The following is a 22971-nucleotide window of genomic DNA, read 5'->3' as shown; positions in this document are numbered from 1 at the left end:
TATTAAAAACGTTTACCCTACAATTATTTTGATGGATGTATTTTATTGCATTTAAAATGCATGTGGAAGGAATGGTAGTTTTCGAGTGGATATATGGTGATTTTTATTCATCTCGCTTGCACAACAGACATATTTTTATTCTAATGATATCAGTTCAGGTTTTAAATACCCAATTTTAAAAGCATATTGAATTAACAGCACTTCCTATGAAGGAGTTGATTTATGAGATTGCATATCTGATTCAAAATGATATAACTTCAATTTACTAAAAATGAGCACGTCGAATTCAGTGTATAGTTGGTTTCATTTATTTGGTTAACTAAATTATTTATCTCTTTGGTGAGAACTTCCTTTTAAACAAAACAACATAATTAATTTTTACTCCATCACTTAACTAAGTTAAAGGTCATGTCAGTTTAATCATTGCACATAAAATAAATCATCAATTCAGAACAAGAGTGCAAACTACCTTGTTAAATGAACATCTTGTCATTTTAATCATTGTAAATGAAACGAACATTGTTTTCAATTCTGGACACACTATATTATTTATCAAACAACCCAATATTGACATAGAAAGTTGCACTTCCATTTCACATGGCCACAAAATTACATTAATAATTGTTGTCAAATACATTTATAAATTTTGATGTCAATATTTAAAAGCATAATCAATCTACAAAATATTCAAAGGACCACTGCACAAAATATTCATAGTACTAATTCCTAATGTATGGTTGAAATCTTTGAAGAACAGTCTCTCTATGCAAATTTTTTGGGTCAAGCAACCATTCACAAATGTAATGTTGTCTCAAATGTTGCAGCTCCTCCTGTAATTCACAAAATAATCAGAAAATTCCTATTTAAATACCTTAATTTAAGGAAATGAAAGTTGAAGGCAACCACTAGGTTTTCGTACTTACACAAGAGTATGAAGGCATGTTTTTTCCATCAAATCTTTTAAGTCCATCCCACATCTGAAGATACTTTAAGACCAAAATGCCACAGTCATGCCTGGAATCACCAAAAATTAAATGTAATCAAATATACACAAATTTTTACAATGTCGTTGCCAATATAGAACATCGACGTCCATACAAATTTGGTTGATGAGGAAGGTCGTCAATGACTAGTTCAAATGTTGGTTTCATTTGGTTCTTATCATTCATCAGAAGCCAAAAAAGGTTCTCCACATTCTGCATCTAAAAAGATAAATATGTTACAATTCAATTATGCAAATTAAGTGACCAAACAGACTTACAATTATCCAAATGTTATAACATACTTACAACATGATTATCTATTTGTTTTTTGCGACGACAATTGTGGGGAAGAGAATCCAATATAATAAACTTCTTGCTGTGAAATTGGATAGCATAACACCACCAGTGTCCATCGTAAACCACTGGTGCAAATAACTAAATGGAACAACCATTAATTAAAAAATAAATTCAATTTTTTAAATTCATTACTTTATCACATGACATTGGATACTAACCAGATCAGCTCTTAAAATTTCTTGAATAGAACACAAATCAGGCGGAAGGTAATGCCTATAGTCGTCCACACGCCAGACACGTCTATTAATCTTTCTCTTGTTACATTCGATGATCACCGTATTCTGCAGCACAAAAAAATATTTAAATTATTTCAACTATGTAAATCACAAATATTAAAAACATATACTTACTGTATACAAAGGGCTGAAAATAACTCTATTTACTCTCTCAGTCTGACTTTTCTCTTTATACATGAAGTAACTTGCAGCAAACAAAACAGACTGCACATACCCAATTAATCATCATTATATTCCATTGATTTCAAAAAGTACATAAATCTGTAAAAAATTTAAGTGTCAGAGAATACCATGTTATCAATCCAACCCCGAGGACGAAAGCCATGGCACTCATTGCTTCTTAATAATTGCCCTTTCACTTCAGCGTAAACAATGCTAACAAGTGAATTTAAACAACTCAGAATACATTCTATTCAATTTAACTATATTTGTATAAAGTAACTGAATTCCATACCTACAACTTCCATGAGCGGTCACATCCTTGTACAATTTACCCATATCAATCCTTGATTGGTCACACTCTTTTTGCGGTGAAGGGGAAACCTCAACTTTGTTACACTCTTCCTGCTGTTGTGGAGAACCATGAACTGAATTCAAAACATTAGCTTCAACAACACAATCCTGAGGTCCAGTCTTCTTCTGCTCAAATGGAGGACAATGATCTTCATTTAACACATTTGCTTCACCATCACAGGTGTCAGCTGCAGTCCTTCCAAGGTATTCAGAACGCATCTTTTTCAATTCTGCCTTCATCTCCTTAATTAGCATTTCATGCTTTTGTATTTTCTCTTCCAATTCCACTTCAGCTTTAGAACGACCACGAAATTCGTTGTCGTCGTCTTTTGCAGTGCCTTCATGCAAAACACTAAGTGCAGTTTGAACAATTGGGTTGTTATTGTCTTCATCACTTAGAGACCAATCAAAAACAACCTACACAAAAATTACTATATTTTCAAAAAATTTAAACAAAAAAAAACAGAATTACATAACACTAAGTTAAAAAATCTCAATTTTGTATACTTTATTCTTTTCAAAAAGGGACTCAATGTTAACTGTCCTAATCTTCACCAATGGCCAGTGCAAAATTCTTGGGAATTGATTTTCAGTTTGTACATCTTCTAACCCAAGTCGACGGGCAGCCCAAATCTATATAAATGAATAATCAAATAATATATCAAAATTCATAACAAAATTACAACACCACTATTGAAATTATTAATTACCTGTATAACTGCAACACAACCGGCTATGTTAAGGCTACTTGAATTTTGGTTTTCTAGTAGAACCTTACGTCCACGATTCATACCACCAATCAAAAAGGTATGAACAGAATCGGCCCAATTAAAGTCACTAAGGTTGTCTAGATTGTCTAAGATTTTGAAAGGCATATTGTTCACGGTCCTAGAAGTCCTAGGAAAATAAAAGACAGAGAAACAAAGTAACAAGTACAACCTACAAACACTTTGTACATCATCATCATCATCACTACTAACATAGTTCTTAATCTTCTTACTTATATCTCGGACCGAAATAGGTTTGTTCTCAAAAAGTGAACCTACTAACCCACTAACTTCACTATCAAATGGAACAGATTTACCAACCATAGTAAGACCTAAGCATATACAAACATCATATATTGATAAGCGAACTAAGTGCGGGCCAACACGAATGAATTCCCCATCTACAACCCACCGATTCAAAACTTCCCTAATCAAAGGGCAATTTATTTCCAACACCTTGTCCAGAGACAAACACCATCTAAATGGTGTTCCTTCAATCCGCTTACGGTGGGTTGCTTTGAGTACATTGTTTACTTCAACAATGTATTTTGTATCACAACGATGCACGATCCTCACCTATAATACATGACAGTACAATTTAGTTAAACAATTAGTAAACATAATTTCATTTAAATGGTCCTAAGGGGTGAAAATTAACATGGGCATCCTTCTCCATCTTCGTCTTCTTACCCTTATTCCATGAATGCGGAGAAGATTTCACTTCCCTTTTCCCTACCATATAACTAATTCAACTATTAATCAATTCTAATAACTAAGACCAAAATAGATAAGTAAGCACGAAAAAATGTTACATAATACTTTTAATTATCAATAATATCCATACTACTGAATTCATTCAAGTAAATTCATGGGATCAAAAACTTATAATCTAAAGTGAAAACCCACAAACACTAACAATTAAGATTTTGTATCAAAGTTAAAATTAGATTATCTTCTTTATAAAAGGTACTGCATTATCAATGACTAAATTAGATTAAGTACAAGGTACTTCATTATGAATGAATAAATAATAGTTTTGAACTAGTTCTATTTGGGAGAATTAAAATCAGTCTTTTCTTTTTCATTCAAAACTACATATACCAACTGATAGCATAAATATGGATTTCAATTCTCTGATGATTCATGAATTGGTATGATTTCCTATCACTGACAATGGTGTAAGGCTTACAACAATAGAAAATGAGTAAATTACTTGGTAGTCACAGCTCCTACTATTTATTCTATTACAGATTCGTGAACTGCATGAATTATGAAGGTATTAGGATAAGGATGCTAAGTCCAACAGTAAAATACTTCTCAACACAAATGCAATCACCACAAATTCATAAGAAATCATCCCGTCAATATTACAATTAAATAACACACTACCAATCAAAACCTACATTCAACACAATGATTATCATGAAAATCTTAAAAAAGTAAGTGAACAGTGATATTAGAGAGACATTTTTGATCAAATCCACCATTATTAGACATACATTTTTCGAGGCCACACCAAAACGATACAACCGCGACGTCAATGATTTGGGGAAAACAAAAAAATCATACCTTGAACCAAATGGAAGAATACCCTGCAAATGGAGAACATTGTCATGTTAAATCATCCCTTTCACTGGAAAACCCTAAACACTTACCATACACACAGCAGCACAAAGAAGTTACCTTTCCGTGTTTAGGGGCGGTGGATTTTCGAAGGAGACCACCAAAACGGTGGACTGCGCACGGACGGGGGACCTCGCAGGGACGGGGAACTTCGCAGGCACGGTGGTCTTCGCAAGGACGGCGGACTTCGTCGTGGTGGTGGATTTTCAAAATGGAAGATGGACTTCGTGCCTGCGCTGTGGACTTCGAAGAGGTGTGGCAGTTCAGAGGTGCGATGGAGCGGTGGAGAACAAAAGTGTTGGTATGGAACCCGTGAAGTTTCTGCAAATGTCTGCGAAGTGAAACTTTTTCCCTCTTTTTTCAATTTCACAAAATGCCCGTTAGTTGACGGCAACACGTGAAAGGGGCACTTAAGTTCAGATTTCTTCACTCACGTGCCACTCCACTTCTTTCAATTAAAAAAATGAAAAATTTAATTCCACGTAAGGTAGTCAATTCGGTAGTCAAATTGGGTAGTAACTGTAACATTTTCCTATTTAATACTCTCAATTTAAGTGTTTAATAACATAAACATTTCATTTAATATAAAAAAGAATTCTTTACTTGTTATTATTAACTCTTGTTTCATTTAAATAACTCTTTTGTTTCACTAAAACAATTTTCATTATTTATCAACCATTGAGTATATATATTGATATTTAAAAGGTTTTCTTAGATCTCTAAGGTATTTTTCATCTTATCATACCCTTAATTATATATTTGTTTTCCTTTGTGCGATTTCTTTCGATAGTCTTTCAAATTGTTTGTCAAACACACATTGTTAATTTTTTAATATTTGTACTTGTTGTTTATGTTCATCATGTAGAATACTATTTCGATATATTTTATCTAATTTATTTTCTAACTCATTATCAATCATATTGTAATTTTTTCACTATAATTGTATAAATAACTTTTATTTACTATAATATAAAAATTTAATGTAATTGCCATGAATATTTTTTATCACCATCCAACATATATTAGATTTCAAAAGATACAAGATCTATGTCAAATTTTTATTATTATGTTTATTATTTCTTCTTTGCGTCACTTTGATTAAGTGATGTATTATCATTTTTATTAATACATAAAAAAGAGATTCATTAGAATTTAAAAAAATTAAAGTAAACAAACATTTAAAATATATTTTAATTTGAATATTTGTTTTCCTTTTATATTTTTTTAAAAATATTTTTAAATTTTATCAACTAGATTTCCTTAATGTTTGTAGTTTGCAAATTTAATAAATATTTTTGTTCTCATAAAATTTTATTTGGTATTTTAATCTAAAATGTAAACAATTATAATTTTTATTTCAAAGTATTTGATATTAAAGAAACAACCATCATCATAATATTGAATATTTGATAATATTATGTTTCCTTTAACGTAATTTTTTATTATTTTATAAAAATTGTTTAAAATTAATATTGAAGTAGTAAAAAAAACGGGTACGGGTATGAGTACGAGATTATACTCGTTATCGGGTGAGGATGAGATGGAACAAAAGTTTGATACCCGTTGAGTTTGAGTATGAAAATGAGGATAAATTTTTTCTACAGAAATAGATATAGGATAGGGAAACCCGTTCCCGCCCGCCCCGCTACCATCCCTACACGCAACTAATGCTTTCACAGTGAAAAAGGAAGGGATAAAAAAGTTAAGGTTAAATTAAATAACGCGTAAGGTTGCTTTTGGTATTCCACATTTTTAGGGGTGGTGGAAAAAAATTGAGGAGATACAGAAAGAAATCACCCATATTAATGTAATTAATGTAAGACGAGAAAGAAGTGTTGGACCTGGGCCATCAACCTGGAGGAGTGATCAATGAAATACAAAGTATAGACTTTTTCTTTTATCATCCTATTATTACTAATTGCAATCCTATTCTAACGGTTGTTATTGTCGTCGCGCTCCACCATTACCTTTGTATTTATGTTCTCTACGGCAAGGAAGAGAACGAAGAGAGAGACAGAGAGCTTATTTTGAAAAGAAAAAAAAAAATCGTTTTGTGACGCATTTTATGTATTACAACAAATTTATTCTAAAATACAATTCGTGCGTTCTCTAAAATGTTTGTTCTGAAAGTTTCTTTTAAAAATCTTATTTTGAAACTCATAATCCACAAATTCTGGAAAACTTGTTTTGATAATTTCCAAAAGTTTGTTTCAATTTTTTTTTTTAAACTAGAAGTTACTTTTATGAGGAGTAAAATTATAGGGGTCCAGTTAGCAATTATGTGGGTGCAAAAGGGAAAAGTCTAAAAGTTTGTATGTTCAGAGTTTTGAGTACAGTGAATGAATTACACACACATAGGTAATGAATTTGATGCATGATAAAAAAAGTTGGTTAGGTTTTCTTTTGGGAAGGCTGACAGAGTTGATGTGTTGTAGAGTGGTACTGAGTTTCCATCACTCCTTCTTTACAGAGTAACTTCAATGTGTGTTGCCTGCCTCCCAACAAACAAAGGGAATCATGCTTACCATAACATGACAAGTTTATACACACCTTTTCTTTCACTTTTTCTTCCTTTTACTTTTCTCTCTACCAACTCTTATATTCATTCAATCATTGCCATCCAACACCATATTCCTAACATACCTTAAATATATCCTACCTCCCTCAAGTTTTAACCCCAAATTAAAATTTATCCATGTCCCAAATTTTTATACAATTTCATCTGTTGCAAGTTCCACATCGACTAGAGATAAAGTAATTTCATAATATATAAGTGAGGTGCAAACCTCACCTTACAAATTGGTTTTGTCAGATTAAGTTAAACTTCAAGCTCACTTTTAACATCCTATCATAGTAATAAGATAATGACTTGAAAGATAAGACAATTTTATAGTAAAAATTCGTCCAAATTAATTTAAATTAACTCAAATGATAAGGTTGGAATTTGATTTTTGACTTTTTAGAATGTAAGATAATTTTAATAAAAAAATTAAGACGGGCGAAGGAGTAAGTAGTTAATGGGGTAAGTGGTTGTGTCCCTCTCAATCTCATTATCCAATCAGAAATAATGATATATATATATATATATTTTTTTTTATCGGACTTTGTTTTGTTATTTATAGTAAGTTATTAGTTGTAGTGTGGTTCATAAACGGCGCAGAATCCGGTTCATTAATAAAATGGGTGGTGGTGCGGTTGTGAATTCAATTATTGGCACAGATTCAACCAACCATTTTGAATTAAAATGATTATAAAAGAATATTGAGATCCTCTTCGTTAGAGAGTATATTGTGTTCTTGTTCTATGTTTCTGGCCATCGACACAGCTTCATCTGCTGTTCTTTCCGAATCTCACTGAAGATGTCATCATGTGCTTCATCTGCCCAAAGAGAATAACACCATTATTTAATTACCTATCAATGATTTCAACTTTTAAACAAACTAATCAAATTATTCTTTACTAATCATCACTATCCTAAATTCAATAAATATTTTATTATAAGCATGATTTCACGAGAAAGAAGATCAACCAAGTGAAGTTAGTTTTTATGAGTTGGATCAGATTTCATTCAATTCATCTCATCATCGTTGTATAGGGTTGGTCACTGGATTTGTATATTCTACAATTCTATCACGAAAATAATTTGTAGATACTAAAAATGGAAAATAATTCACATGCGAAAAAAAACATTTTTACGTTATACCTATAATTTTGAACGCGAGTGTCCATTAAATGTAAAACAAAAGAAAGGTGGAAAATATCGAAGATGAGTGTCAGAAATTTTCTATCATTTTCTGTCAGATGAGTGTTCGATTCGTACCTACATGGATTCTAATGTCCAAGTTAAGGTAGGCAGGAAAATATAAAGTGCGATGAATTAGAGTGTATAATATAATCCATGACCTTAATACCCTTTATACATACTCATTGATTTCCTTGATATCATTTATAAAAAAAATTTATATTATAATTCTCATTTTTTTTTAATTTCATCCTTTATTTTTTTAACGTGACCTAGTGTAAACCACAGATTAATAGATATGAGTCAAGAAATGAAAATCATAGTATCATTTTTTTTTATAAAATATGTTTTAATTTATGGATGTGTTAATCTTGTATTAACTTTTTCAAAATGTCATTCTTAATTCAGTTAATTTTAATTTAAGAAGGCATTAATTTTGTTTTTCTTTTTTCTTTTTTTGGTTTAAAAGTTTTGAAAGGTTTGTTCGTATTAAATCATTAACTACTAATTAATAACAAACCATCATTAACATTTTAGTGATTTTTTTTAAAGATAGCTCATTATATACCAATATTATATATCCATAAAGGTGTGGTCAAAGTCTATGAACCAATTCAGTGTACTAAAAATCTCATCAGTGCTTTACTTTCCTTCCCCAATGAATCCTTTCCTTAGGTGTATGGTAAGTGAGAGGATCATCACAATAAATTTGAGAATTGTCAACAAGTTTTTATCATTAGTAAAGTTATGTTATTCACAAATTACATTTTTCTACAAACAATGATTTTTTATGCATTTTGTTATTTGAACATATCTAATTATTTAACCTTTATAAGGAAAATGAATTTGTATTTTACATATGTGTATAAATTCTTTTAACAAAAGAATCTCGTACAGATCTAGTTCCTTATTAATGTGAGTCATTCTCCCCAACTTCAATATCTTCTTTGTTAACAACCATATCTTGTCATCCAAGATTTTGTCGTTGTGTTCATTCAACCCTTTGCAGCCTTACCTTGTTTAAGATTTCATCTCGTGAGCCCTAAAAGTTTTAGTTGGTTTTGCTATCTTCTCCATAATTATCGTGATTTTTTTTCTCTTTTAAGAGCTCTAAACCTTCCCATAGCTGCGATTCACCATTTTTTTATGCCTTTGTTCAAAAAATAAATTAACATCTCAGTGTTATTCATGATAAATAAATGTTCGTATTTGAGTTCATTTCTATCACCAACAAAAAAACTATAATGAAATGAGTATTTTGAATTTGTTTCAATTTTATGTGTTGTATAAGAGATGAAAGATTTTTTTGATAAAGTTGAAGAAGATTTGGTGAAGAGAGAAGTCAAAGTTAAGATAGAGGTTGAGTCACTTAAAGAGAAGATTAAGTTGTACAGGTTCAAGAATATTGAAGTAGAAGATAAACAAAAATTAGAAATTTCAATCTTTCTTTTATTTCAATTCTTGTACAACTCAATTTTCTTTTTATGTGACTTACCATCTATCTTAAATTTATCTTCTTTGATCATCGACTCTTATTTAATTTTATCACAAAAACATCATTTGATATTTTTTACGTAGGACTTGGTATAGTCTAAAGTAAATTTATGTTTTTACATCAAACTTGGTACAATCCAACCTAAATTTTGTTGTGTATTTTTCATGCGATGTAAATTTACATGTTTTATATTAAAACTAGATCCAAAATAAACGAAAAATGTCCAAAATATAATATATGTAAAAGGTTTTTACTGTTCTAGTGATATATTCTTAATATTAGAATGTTGTTTTTTTTATTTCTTGTTAAATTAAATATTCGTCTTTCATGACATTTAATATCAAAATTGAATCTCAATTCTCATCTTGATTTATTTCTATCATTGATAAAATAAAAATTACAGGGAAATGAATATTTTTGAACTTGGTTTAATTTTGAATAATGTATTCAGATGAATTTTTTTTTTATAAAGTTAAAGAAAAGTTGCTAAAAAGAGAAATTAAAATTAGAACTTAGGTCACTCAAAGAAAAGATTCAGGATGAACCGAAAATGAGAATTTTCAATTTCTGAATAATTCAATATATTAAAGACAAGTAACACTTAGAAAAACACATTTTACTTCTACGCAATTTTCCATCAAACTACACGAATGAAAATAAAACTTAATTTATAATGTTTTTATATTTTTTCATTCAAACATTTTAACATTTAGATAATTTCACTATTGTTTTCATGTCACTCACTTCCTTGAACTCTACCTTTTCTATTCTTATTTATTTATTTTACAGACAGAAAAAACATGAGTAACTAATCTAAGGATACAAATGAATAATGCGTTTTTGCACATGAACTTTTGTTGTGTAATGAATAAATAGAAAGCAGATAAAAAGAATAGAAATGCAAAATACAGAAATAATGTAAGAAAACAGAATATGAAAAAAGAAAAGTGGAGAAGCAATGCAAATATTTGACTAATCTCCTCCTGGGTGCACTCTGTCAGAGCTGCTTCAGTTCATAGTTGTGTTGTACCACTAAAAAGAAGAAGTCATAAAGATTGAGAACAGAAAATAATAACCTTGGACTCTATATGGATCAATTTTACAACCTCAAATAATTGTGGATGATGAGATTGGATAACGTTGGTTCTCGACCCAGGACCCTCGTACCTGTTTTTCTGAAATCGAGAGAATATAATACAACGGCCTAAACAACTTCTTCATTTGCAACACTTTCACAAAGAAGCCTCATAAACACACGAAAGTGTCAAATATGCTGACCATGAAAAGTCTGGGAACAGAACATGTTAGAGTAATGATGTGTGGGGACATTAAGAATGATTAATGATAGGTAATATGAAGAATTTTTAAGGAGGAGAAACAATACTGATCAGATTTGAGTCTAATTACATAAGGTATTAACACTATTATCAACCAAAAACCTTAAGACGATGAGTTTATAAGTCTTTATTTTTATATAATTTTTTACTTTTTCATTTTTTATCGATATGAAACTTAAACTCACATTTAGATTCCTAACGATTAAGTATCTGAGTAATTAAATCTAGATGAAAATAATTAATTAACTCTCTGATATGAATAAATCTTGAGATTAAGGTATGAGATTGGAAAGGAACATCCTCCATGGCGTTGCCCCCACCATGGCCTTGGAGATCTCTCTCCATTCTTCCAATTCTAATCCTTTTCGTGACAATGACGCATCCTAACCTCTTATTATTCTTTTCCCTGTAACTCTCACTTCTCAAAGGTGGTAATCTTCATTGAAACTTGTGCTTTATTTCCTTATATCCATTACTATATTATTCTACCACCTCTTTCTCTTCCATATAAGCCACCATCACTTTATTCCTTCTCTAACTTGTAAACTACTTATGCCTCATTCTTCCATCACTAAACCTTTTTTTTTTCTCTCATTATTTTTACGCCCACGCCACCTTTTACGACACTTGGAAGAGTAAAGACAAAGAAACGTAAATATCAAGCCATGGGATTAATTACATGCGCAGGCACAGATCCAACATCACATGCCAACTACATTATTAATTCACATCCACTCATTATTTTCCATTCATTCATTCTGCGTATATAATACAACCCATCAAAATATTTACTAGATTTTATTATCTTGATTAATTTTAATTAATATACACAACTAGTTACCAATGCCTTGCCAATGATTGAAATTGAAAGCAGAGAAACAAGATAGTTTTGTTTTTATTGTTAAAGGGTTAAAACTAAAAACTAATTTTCATACCCTTTTAAAAACCAGAAAAAGTGCCTCGCGAAAATTTATAACAAAATGTTGCAAAAGTGTTTTCTTTTAAAAAACCTATCCTATATCCCACTTGTTATATATAGCTACAAAAAGTTTGTCTTGGAAAAGGAGGTGTTAGAGCTTCCAAATATTTCTACAGTGAACTTTTGGATAAAAGTTTTTTTTTTTTTTTTTTTTGTTATTTATCATCATAAATCGAACTTGCCATTACCTTTATTTAAGAAATGATTTTTATTTATAAAGAGAACACGTTATAAATACGTGTTGTATAAAAAAGAGAAGAACGTAGAACACTGCATCGTCTGAGGCTTATTTTCAGGACACTAAGACACAGACACCATTACGTTAGCTGGGCATCTCTGTAAAGTTAATAATAATTTTGTAATTTCGTTAAAAATATAAATACATTTATATTTTTTTTTCTGTTTATAGTAATTGTAAGATACCCTAGTACTGTAGTATCATTCTCAGTTTCTGCTCCTTGATTGTCCTTTTGTCCATGCTTGCTAGTAAAAGCAAGAACAAGATTGGGTTTCACTTTCAACCATTTGCCTAGTTAAATATAAAGCTTAAGTTCAGTGGTCTATTTCTTATCAATGTCTGACGTAATTTCCTTAAAATTTTAACCTAATTGAAATTTATTTTGCGAAATGTTTTATAATTGAAATTATAGATAAATAGGTCAGAATTGATAAATTATTAAATCGACAATCAAGATAAGAGTGAAAAAAGAAATGATTGTATATAATATATAAACTGTATTATTTTAATTTCTCTTTTTAGGTTATCATGTTTTTTGAACAAAATATTTACTGGCTTTAACCCTAATTATTTTTACTACAGGATTGAATACAACTTTAATAAAGTCTCCTTGTTACTTTCTTATTCATAAAGTTAAAGTTAACACATTATTAGAGCGATAACCTCAGTTTTCCTCAAATCAATGACATTTTCGCAAAATCAGTTATTGATAAAGTTGAACACAAATTTCATTTTAAAACACGATAAAAAAAAAGGATTGTGTAGGAGTATGTTTTTGTAATAAAGTTATTTTATTCAATAATTCTTTGTTTTAATTCATTTTTATTAATTCAACTGGTAAATTGAAACAATTATTCAGCAAACAAAATTTTCTGAAATATAATTAAATTATAATAATATAATAATTAATACAAAAAATAATATATGATTTATTAATTTTTTCTGAAATTTTTTAAATTAAAATCAAAATTAACATTCTAAAATAATAAAATTTGTTTTTTAAGATAATTGATTAAACTAGCAATTTTATGAAGGTTTCAGTCCTTGATAAATTTAATCCTTTAGATTTTTTTATAAATAATAATACATGGATGTTAAATTTTATTTATGCATTCTTATAGTTAGTATTTAGTTATATTCTTTTTATACATTAACTTAAATTTCTTTAACGAAGGATGAATGGTTCAAAAAATTTACAAAATTTGTAGACAAAAATTATTCAATATTTTTTTTTGTTTGGCGATTAAATTAAGATAATTTAACGTATACCAAAATAAGCATTTAATGATAGTAATTGTACTAAGAGTTACTTGTAAAGAACGAAACATACGTTCTTGAAATTATCTTAAAAAAGTCCTAAGTTTTTTTAGTAAGTATAAAATTATTGGAAAAAATTCAACTGATATCATGTCTTAATTTTATATCTATACCAGTTAATAACTCCCTCTATAGCATAATCCAAGTCAATTAAACTATATTGAATAATATAAAATTAGACTTCTAATCATTTAGATCGAAATTCATTTAAATAAGATATTTATTAGTCATATGTTTTTAGGAAAAAAATTTCTTATCTTTCAAATAACATATTAGTAATCAGAATAAAATAGTGATCGCTGTATAAAATTTATAAACTTGACCCACTTTATAAGGTATTTGAATTCAATATCTGTATTAATTAGTTTTACACTGTATAATAAAAATATGTATAATGCATTTTTCTAAATCACAAATCCTATGTATAAATAAAACATATACACACCTATATATGCGTACACATACTAGTTTACAAAATATTTTCTATGCATATAATATTCTATTTACACATAATTTATATAATCTTAGTTAGATGTTATATGACGTAACGTAAGAACTTATCTATCAGTTTAATCCAATGCTAAAGTTTTGAAAGAGTATATTAATGGCAACTTTTTTTTTTGTCAAGAAAAAGGAAAGGATTCGATATCTCACCAAAATTAGAACAAATCACAGTTACAAAGTAACAAAATTCTATATCGATAGGGAAATTTCAACTGTTATGAAATACATTTACAAACTAAATTTGAGATATGTCATGGTCTGAATTACACTTTCAAACTAACAAAATTCTATACTGATAAGGAAATTTCAACTGTGATGAAATATGAGCCTAATTTATTCTCTGTATACATAAATAAACGAGAGAAATAATTGACTTAATTATATTTAATACTGAAATATTGTGCGGTCAATATTTGTTTATATAAAGAAATTAGTTTACCCATGTATCGAGGCGTAAAAATATTGTTAGCATGGATTTTATTGATATGGGGATCTTAAAAAGAAATATTAAAAAGAAATGGAAGCAGAAGAAATTTTTAATTATTAGGTGATGAGCTGGTAGAATAGATATAGATGAAATCCTGAGTAGCAATAAAAAGAAAAGAAAAAAAAGAGTGTCCCAGTAAATCCTGGAAAAAAAATGATTGAATTCCACGTTTAGGGATAAAATTCAAAAATGGCGTCTAATAAATATAATTGTGATCGATGTAGAAAAGTAGTATTAATTTGGTGAAAAGGACAAAAAAAAATTGGTAGAGGTTAAAAAAATCCACGTCTCTTCTCACCGCTTATCTCTTCCATTTCCTGTTATTTATTCCATTCCGCAATCTCTATCGCAGACAAAATAAAAAGTTGTTTCATCAATCCCAAAGCTGTGTCAAATACTTGACCTTATTGTACACATTCATGCATATTTGTCAGACCACATACGCACATAGGTAACAATTTACCATGTAATTTCAGAACCCTATCCAACTAGCACTCATCAATTCCATTACGTAACACTACCCACCCACCTCATCCACCCTGTCTTCTTCCACTTTCCCTAACATTCAATTAATCTAACACTTTCTTCAATCAACCAACAAACCCACTAAATTAAACACCACACCGCCCATAATTCAACCCCAATTTCGCTAAATTCTCGCTTCTATTTCTTGGATCACCAAGATCACTCACCGGATTCGTATATGCGAGAAAAAAGGAAAATTTCACACACAGACAAGAACCGCCGCAATCCGAACAAACAAAACCGTGAAATTTCAGGGTAAGGGGAAGGGAATTGCAGATTCTGGAAATCGGAGAGAATTTTCAACGCTATGTTGATTGGATTAATGAACATATACGATTGGGGATCCAATATTTCACATCTTATACAAAGTGAAATATATATATATATAACATATAAAAAAACCAAAATTAAAGAAAGAAAAAGAAGGAAGAAATTGAGCAAAAGAAGTGGGATTGGATAAAAAAAATTGTGTAATTTACGGAGTTTAGCAGGGTCCGAGGTGTGGGTGTTGGAGGGAGCTAAGGTTGAAGTGTTCATGTACAGGTGCAGCTCCTCTTGGGAAAAGTGGATCTGAAAAACGCGTCCATGTCCTCCTTATTCGTCACATCGAAGAACTGAAAGTCGTCAAAAAGCTTTCTTTTGCACGAGGCGAAGGCCTTCGGCTTCCGCGGCGCCGGCGGGCAGCTCATGATCGCCGGGATTTTGCTCTCCTTCGACGTCGGGGTGCGGTAGCTCAAGTCCTCTTCGGCGGCGGCGGGTTCGTCGTCGGGTACGGCGACGGTGACGGCGACGGCGACGGTTTCCTCTTCGTGGGTTTGGTTGTCTGCTCTCGTGACGACCGAGGAGGAGACGAGGGCGTCGAGGTGGTGGTCGGAGGGGACGTCGTCGATTTTGACGGCGGCGATTCGGAGCTTGGGCAAGTCGTGGTGGAGGTGGAAGTCGGTGGACATGGTTTCGATGTTGGTGGGAAAGCGGATGAGAGAAAAAATTTACTCAACGTGAAGTGCGTGAAACTGCGTTTGTTGGTGTTTATATAGACAGGGTTTGGGGGTTGAAAAACTTTACGGAAAGCTTTGAAAGCGTGCGTTAGAAGGGTTTGAAGATGAGGAGGAGAGAGAAAGAGAGAAGGGTAGGATTAGAGCGAGAAACACTGTAAAGAATGGTAGGAAGAGAAAGAGAGTGATAAGTGTTTTTGGTTGGGGTGGGGTAAGCCTAATGGGGCATCTCCATCACTAACTCCTTTAATTTCACACTCACGCAACTTTATTACAATTTTATTATTATTATTTTTATTTTTTTACCTCACTCTCTTCTCATTTAATCTCTTATCAGTAACTGTTGCGTAAATTAAACTGGACTTTCTTGTTTCTTGCACTGTCGTTTTTTCATCATCTGCGTTAGGTTGGAACAATTAATGGTTTAGCCATGTGAGTCTAGAGTTAGAGAGTTGCCAAACTAGACGCAAATTCAACCAACCCTTAACTAATCTCATTTATCGTCAATTAATATTATGCACTAAAAACTCTTAACTGCGTCTAATTACTTCCTTAAATCCTCCTCTCGGGAATATATTTTCATAAACCACTTTCTATGTAAAACGAGGTTAATTACGACAATAACGAGGTTCAATTTTCTGTTGCTTTATTTGGATACATTAATAATAATTGTAATGAAAAAAAATATGGTGTTTGGTTCTTCAAATGATATCCTCCAGGACTTGTTACCATTTTTACCACAGAATAAACCAGTTTGCTGCTGTGCCGGTTTCTTTCTTTTCTGGCCTTCATTTCATACCATGTATGAAAAAATTCACATCCGAGGGCATTTTTATGTTCCGTGAAATAGCACAGAGTTTGGTGAAGGACAAATGGGAAAACTCCGCGTGTAAATGTTTGAGTTTTTTGGACAATTATACCCTTTTGTATTATTTATATTAGATAGTGTTGGGTGCAGGAGATAAAACAGAGTTTCCTGAACGGATGTCACGGCCCATTGCTTTTACGAATAGTGAATAGTGGAACGTACATGTTACGTTATAGGCAAAAGGATAGCTATTGTCGCATGGTACCGTCACCACGCTCTCCCGAAGGCGCGTCATCAACAACCTCCACTCGTTTTCCTTTTTATTTCTCTGCTTAGTTTTTAGGCAAAGTGTTTCGGTGTACTCTGTCCGTTTTTCTTTTACTTTTCAGTTTCCATCATTATTCACACTCGCCATGCTTATTAACCTATATATAATATATAACACCCTTTTTAATTAAACATACCTAGTTCAAATGTCCCGTACAATTTTTTTTTTTAAATTTTGCCAGATAAGATTAAATTACTTTACATTAATAATCGCTGAGTTAAGAAAAACTCATTTCATTACTTATTTTACTATATCGTTAAAATTAATCAAACTTTTTTTTCTTTGTTTTTAACTTACCGTCTCTAACGGGTGATGACCAAGATAAGTTAAAGTCGTGTTCCACGCCACAAAAGGGTGGACTCTAGTCAATCCAGCGTTTTTTTATTTATTTATTATTAATTTAAAGTATTTCTATTACGTGTTTTCGTATGCAACAAAATTAAGATTTGACATCTCGCTATATACACATGATTCAGATTTGTGAGTGATTGTCACTTTGTTTGCAAAATTAATTTATGGCCTACATCTTTACACTTGTTTTATATGCATGGAAAAATAAACGCAAAGAATGTACAACATGTTGATGTGATTTAAGTCTTATTGTTGAATGTAGACGTATAGCATCAAACTTTATACGGTGATAAGAAAGAAAAAGAAAAGAAAAAACTCTGAAAGTTTATATAATTGAGCAACAACTTGAATTTGACGAGTGTATCGTAATTAATGTATGCATATATGTTTGTTTGATGTTTTTTTTTGGTAGTTATACATGTTTAATAGCGAGCCCACTGAGTCTCTCTCTGATCCTTGTAGAAATAAATAAGGTGAGGGAAATTTACATGATTAAGAAATGGGTTTTGGGATTAATGAGGTGGTTAATTTTGGGATTAAGTAGTGAAAGAGTAATTTGGGTGGAAAAAGAGAGGGATTATAATAATAGATAGTGTCCCCTGTAATATGGCATTAACATGTGTTTGTCTGTTGCGGAAAGGTGGAAGAGAAGAGAAGAGGGATGCGCGTGCACATGCAAAGAACATAAGCAGGTATCACCTATCTTTCTGTGCCTTTTTTTTTTTTCTCTCTCTTCTTTCTGATATGATTAGAGTGAATGAATAGAGCATGAGCATAGGATACCATGTTAGAGTCTTCAATACGCCCAGCTACTCTCATTTTCTCTATTATTTTCTAAATATAAATATTTTTTTTTTCTAATTCTCGATTGGGTTTACCAAATACCAACCCATCATCAAATCAATCTTCCCACGTGCACTGTCTACTTACTACACACATTTATAACCTTCCTTTTCACCGCTTATCATATCTTTCTATTCTTCTTCTTCCATCTTCTACTTCTTTAACTTCTACTTCTCTTATCTAATCTACACTTTTCTCTTCTCCCCGATATAAAAAAATAAAATAAAAAACTCACTGAAAGAACTTTTCCAAATAAGTCCAGAGTGTATATATAAAGAAATTGAAGTTAATTACATTAGATACTAATTTTCTTATTTGACTATTTTCCCACGATACTAATATTTATATATATGTACTTGGTTTTTGACTTATACGTACATGGCTCCAGTTATGTCATTGATCCCTATGAGAATGGCTCAGGTTGGCACGTGCAGATAGGTTTTCACAATGATTGTGACTGCGCCCTGCAGAAGACCCAGGTAACTGCTTCATTACTGCATCTATATATATATTTTCTTTTTTTATACACATAAGCACAGAAACAGTAGTTAGTAGAGTTTTACGAGAAAACAGACAAAACTTCAACATTCTTAGTCTTTACCTGCTTAACCACCACTTTACTCTTCTTCACGTCAAAGTTAATATACAATTGCGACCTTTCGTTTCTTCTATCACCTTTTCATTTTAATACAACATAACCAACGTGCTTTATTCTGTTTCTGAGATATAGATCAACACCAGGTTCGCAGATCCAAAGCGTAAGAAGAGTTCATGATACGCGTTAAGGTTTTCTTTCCAGTTTTCCAATCTGTCTTTTTCTCAAGCTTCTGGATCAAGCGATGTACTATTTTTTTTTTTCTCTTTTGTTTATTAGTCCTCACAAGGGACCTAACATGCACAATGAGGTGTTGCACAAGATCTCCTAGACATTATAATTATTTTCCTTTTTTTCGTCGGAAAGTAGAATTTCAGGATCTAACCAAATGTATGTGAAATATATGCTTTTGTAAATGTAGTTAGTTACATGCATGAAGATTTTGTGAATTTTTTTTTTTATGTAGATTCCGATGAGTATTTATATCACCGAAAGACGTGAGAAAAATAAAATGGAAATATAGCTAGAAGACAAGTGAATAATATTGGGTCGCGAATTTTGTATGAGTATAATGTTGCTTCCTTGTTCACTCAACATGTTGTTTTCCAGCTGGAATATTGGCATTATTTAAGGTTAATGTTTTGGCTGATATAGGATAAGCCCATCCGTCATGAATTGACGATGACGATGATAGCCTAACCATGCTCCTCCATTGCTCTCAAAGGTATCCTAAGAAACTTCATTTTAAATATCTTTCCAATTCCAATACTCTAACACCATATACGTACCCACCACCTACTTAAGTAGAATTAGACCAACCCACAAAAATGTTTTCGATCTCTCAAAATATTTTATGTTTTTTAAATTATATTTTAAGCTACTGTTATTTTACCTCTCTTTTCAAGTATGAACTTTAAACCTAATTCAATCTTACAAAATTGATTTATACTTATTTGTATACTATAATTTGACCTTATACTGAATATGTAAGCGGTTCCATAAACACTCAATAAATAAAAAAATTTATTATGATAGACTTTAATATGACTTTGATACCATATTGATAACTCAACTTTACAAAACCAACTTGAAACTAAAGAGGTTTGCACCCGTTTATATAATATTATTTTATTTTATTTTTAGTTAACGTGGAGATCTAAAAAAAATACTCAAATATATATATATATATATATATATATATATATATATATATATATATATATATATATATATATATATGTGTGTGTGTGTGTGTGTGTGTGTGTATGTTAAAATGTAAATTTTAAATCTAATTCAATCTTACAAAATCATTTTGTCAGATGAGATTTACATCTATTTACATATTGTAAATTAAGTTTATCTCTGATCGTGAAACTTCCAACAATTTCCAAGAAATATACCCATTGAAACAAAGAGAATTCTAACAAAAGGTTAAACAAAATTAATGAATTAAACATATATTTTAACTTTTGGATTCAAGAATCTAAACCCCTAATTAATAATACTTCACTTTATTTGGAAGAATAAGTTGGAAGGCAGAACTCTAAATTTGTTGGAAGTTCCATATCAACCAGAGATAAGACTGTTTTATAGTATATAAGTGGAGTGTTTCAACTTATAAGTCGATTTTGTGGGGTTGAGTTAGGCTTAAAGTCCACTTCTAACATGGTATCAAAGTCAAGTTAGAGCATATCCTAGCGAGCTTACGTCTTAGACATTCCCGATAAAGTCATTTCATAATATATAAGTGGTCTGCAAACCTCACCTTATAAATCACATTTCATAATATATAAATAAAATATAAACTTTACCTTATAAATCAATTTGGGTTTAAAGTCCACTTCTACCGAAAATTTCACTTCTATGAAACTAAAGTAAAGGAGACAAATTTTGCTATATGTGCAAACAAACGCAGACTGCAGTTGTTTAACGAGTATGAATAAGTACCGATATATATTCCCATAACTCTCTCTCTCTCTATGTGTGTTTCTATTTGTACGTAAGCTATATTTAATCTTTGTTTCGATACTGTGTATATTGACACAGCAGAGCAGAGTGTATCGGGACTTATAATAAAAGATGGCGATCTTTGTAACAAAACCGTCATGTACATGTGTCAGTGCTGCATAAAAATGAATACAGCCAAACACCAAACTAATTTATCATAATTTCTTTTAAAGGAACCAAATTATTTACCAAAACAAAAGATATGTTATTTTAATGTTGACAATAAATGAAATCCAGTGTCTCTGTTTTGCTCTATCCCCGAGAACCTAATCCAGAGGAAGTTGTTGCAGAAATTACTGATCCATAAATATCATTTGGCTCATCACCAATAATGCACCACAATTCACAAGTGGTTGTTTCATACTAACACTTTCTTAATAAATAATATTACTTAAATGTTGATTTTTGCGAAGCCTAAATTGTGATTTAATTATTAATTAATTAATTTGTTTGAGGTGTTGGAAGGAAAAACCGAACATCCCATATGTCAGTTTTGTTTGATTAAAGTGTCACATTGGTGTATTTAAGTAAGCCACGTATCATCTGGTTTCGGGAGCAAATCACGTTCACGCTGTAGTTTTCAATATGTTAAAGTGTGCATTTCGTCACGGCACTTAAAAGGAATCCTATGAAGCTACCAATTCAAACAAAAACAAAAAACATAGTTTATATAAAACCCTCAATAAACCAACAAATTTACCAAAACAAACTCATCTTCTTTAATTAAAGTAGTCGGTGTTTGTTTTATGCCTCTTCAAAATACACTAAATTCAAATTATAAGAGAATACCAAACTATTCTATGCATATCAAGTTTCTAAAAAAAAAATTAATCTCGTGTTCACGTTCACGGGTCACACTTTCTGGAACTGAAAAATAAAATTATCAATTTTTGGTAAGATGGTAATTTAGCGCAATATCACGGAACCAGAAAGCAAACATTATAGTTACCGTAATATGTTATTATTATATGTTAAATGTATTTCTCATGGGTCATTACTTTTTGTTATTGCACAAACTTTCTCATGATACTTTTTTGTTTTTTTTTTCATATAATTAAAAATCATAATAAATACGTTGTTTTAATGTAAAAGTTATATTGTAATTAATTTTGTAATGATGAAATATATCTCAATATATCAATTATTTTTTGAAGTTAATTACACTGTATTTTTTTACTAAGCCAAAAGAAAATGACCCAAATCCATAAAATAAATGGTACAAAACTCTGGTAATTACAGGGTTCTTTATAATATACCATCCCATGTACGAATATATCATCTCCAACTTATTTTTTCCTATTGGAATTATTTGTTGGGGTTAAACAAGTAACTATCAGTTCAAATTCAAATGTCTTTTCCAACAACCATCTAGGATATAAGTAGACAAATTTTTATGTCCTTATAATTAGAGTATTACTGTATCATCTTTATCATTTTCAACTCTATATAGAACAAAATGTTGATATTTTAAAAAAGTATAATGTGTTCAGTTGTTTTTTTTTATTTAGTAGGTACGGTGATTTATAAAATGTAAATAATGTCTGTACTAAACACAATAAAGAAAAATGATACTCCCTAGTGATTTATTTAAATTCGTTATGATAATGTATAATATTTTTTAACTGGATACTGCTGAAAATTTTACAGTAATAGTGCATAAAAATGATAAATAAAAATTTATAAGTACTTTTATATACCAATTATCGTAGTTGCGACATGCGGCACCCAAAAATCAAAGAAATCCAACCAAAATTATGTTTTCAATAATAATGAGTTTGGACGAGGCAATTCAAGAGACTGATTTATTTATTTGAAGAATTTGAAATTTTTTGTAATTGAATGCTTTGTTTGGATAGAGAAATTAAAAAGAATTTAAAATACATGTATTTTTTTTTTAAGTATTTCAACTAGCTAAATTAGAAGAAATTCAAATACCCTAAA

The 22971-nt window shown here is 30.6% G+C and overlaps 2 protein-coding genes across 2 annotated transcripts; both read right to left on the bottom strand.

Annotated features, from left to right (window-relative positions):
• Window positions 1-719: 719 nt before the first annotated feature.
• On the bottom strand, window positions 720-3595 carry LOC114191392. Its single transcript, XM_028080562.1, has 10 exons — window positions 3515-3595; window positions 2800-3432; window positions 2597-2722; window positions 2031-2506; window positions 1867-1951; window positions 1691-1780; window positions 1499-1621; window positions 1099-1202; window positions 924-1014; window positions 720-830 (listed from the first exon to the last, which is right to left on the bottom strand). Exons 1-10 carry the CDS (start codon window positions 3593-3595, stop codon window positions 720-722), a joined length of 1920 nt encoding a protein of 639 aa, XP_027936363.1.
• Window positions 3596-15383: 11788 nt separating this feature from the next.
• Window positions 15384-16255, bottom strand: LOC114189992 (cyclin-dependent protein kinase inhibitor SMR1-like). Its single transcript, XM_028078726.1, has one exon. It carries the CDS (start codon window positions 16051-16053, stop codon window positions 15637-15639), a length of 417 nt encoding a protein of 138 aa, XP_027934527.1. The 5' UTR covers window positions 16054-16255; the 3' UTR covers window positions 15384-15636.
• Between the last annotated feature and the right edge of the window lie 6716 nt (window positions 16256-22971).

This window comes from Vigna unguiculata, chromosome 7, assembly GCF_004118075.2.
Source record: "Vigna unguiculata cultivar IT97K-499-35 chromosome 7, ASM411807v1, whole genome shotgun sequence".
NCBI lineage: Eukaryota > Viridiplantae > Streptophyta > Magnoliopsida > Fabales > Fabaceae > Vigna > Vigna unguiculata.
The sequence above is the reverse complement of the archived record's forward strand: the minus strand, read 5'-3'. Positions and strand labels throughout refer to the sequence as shown.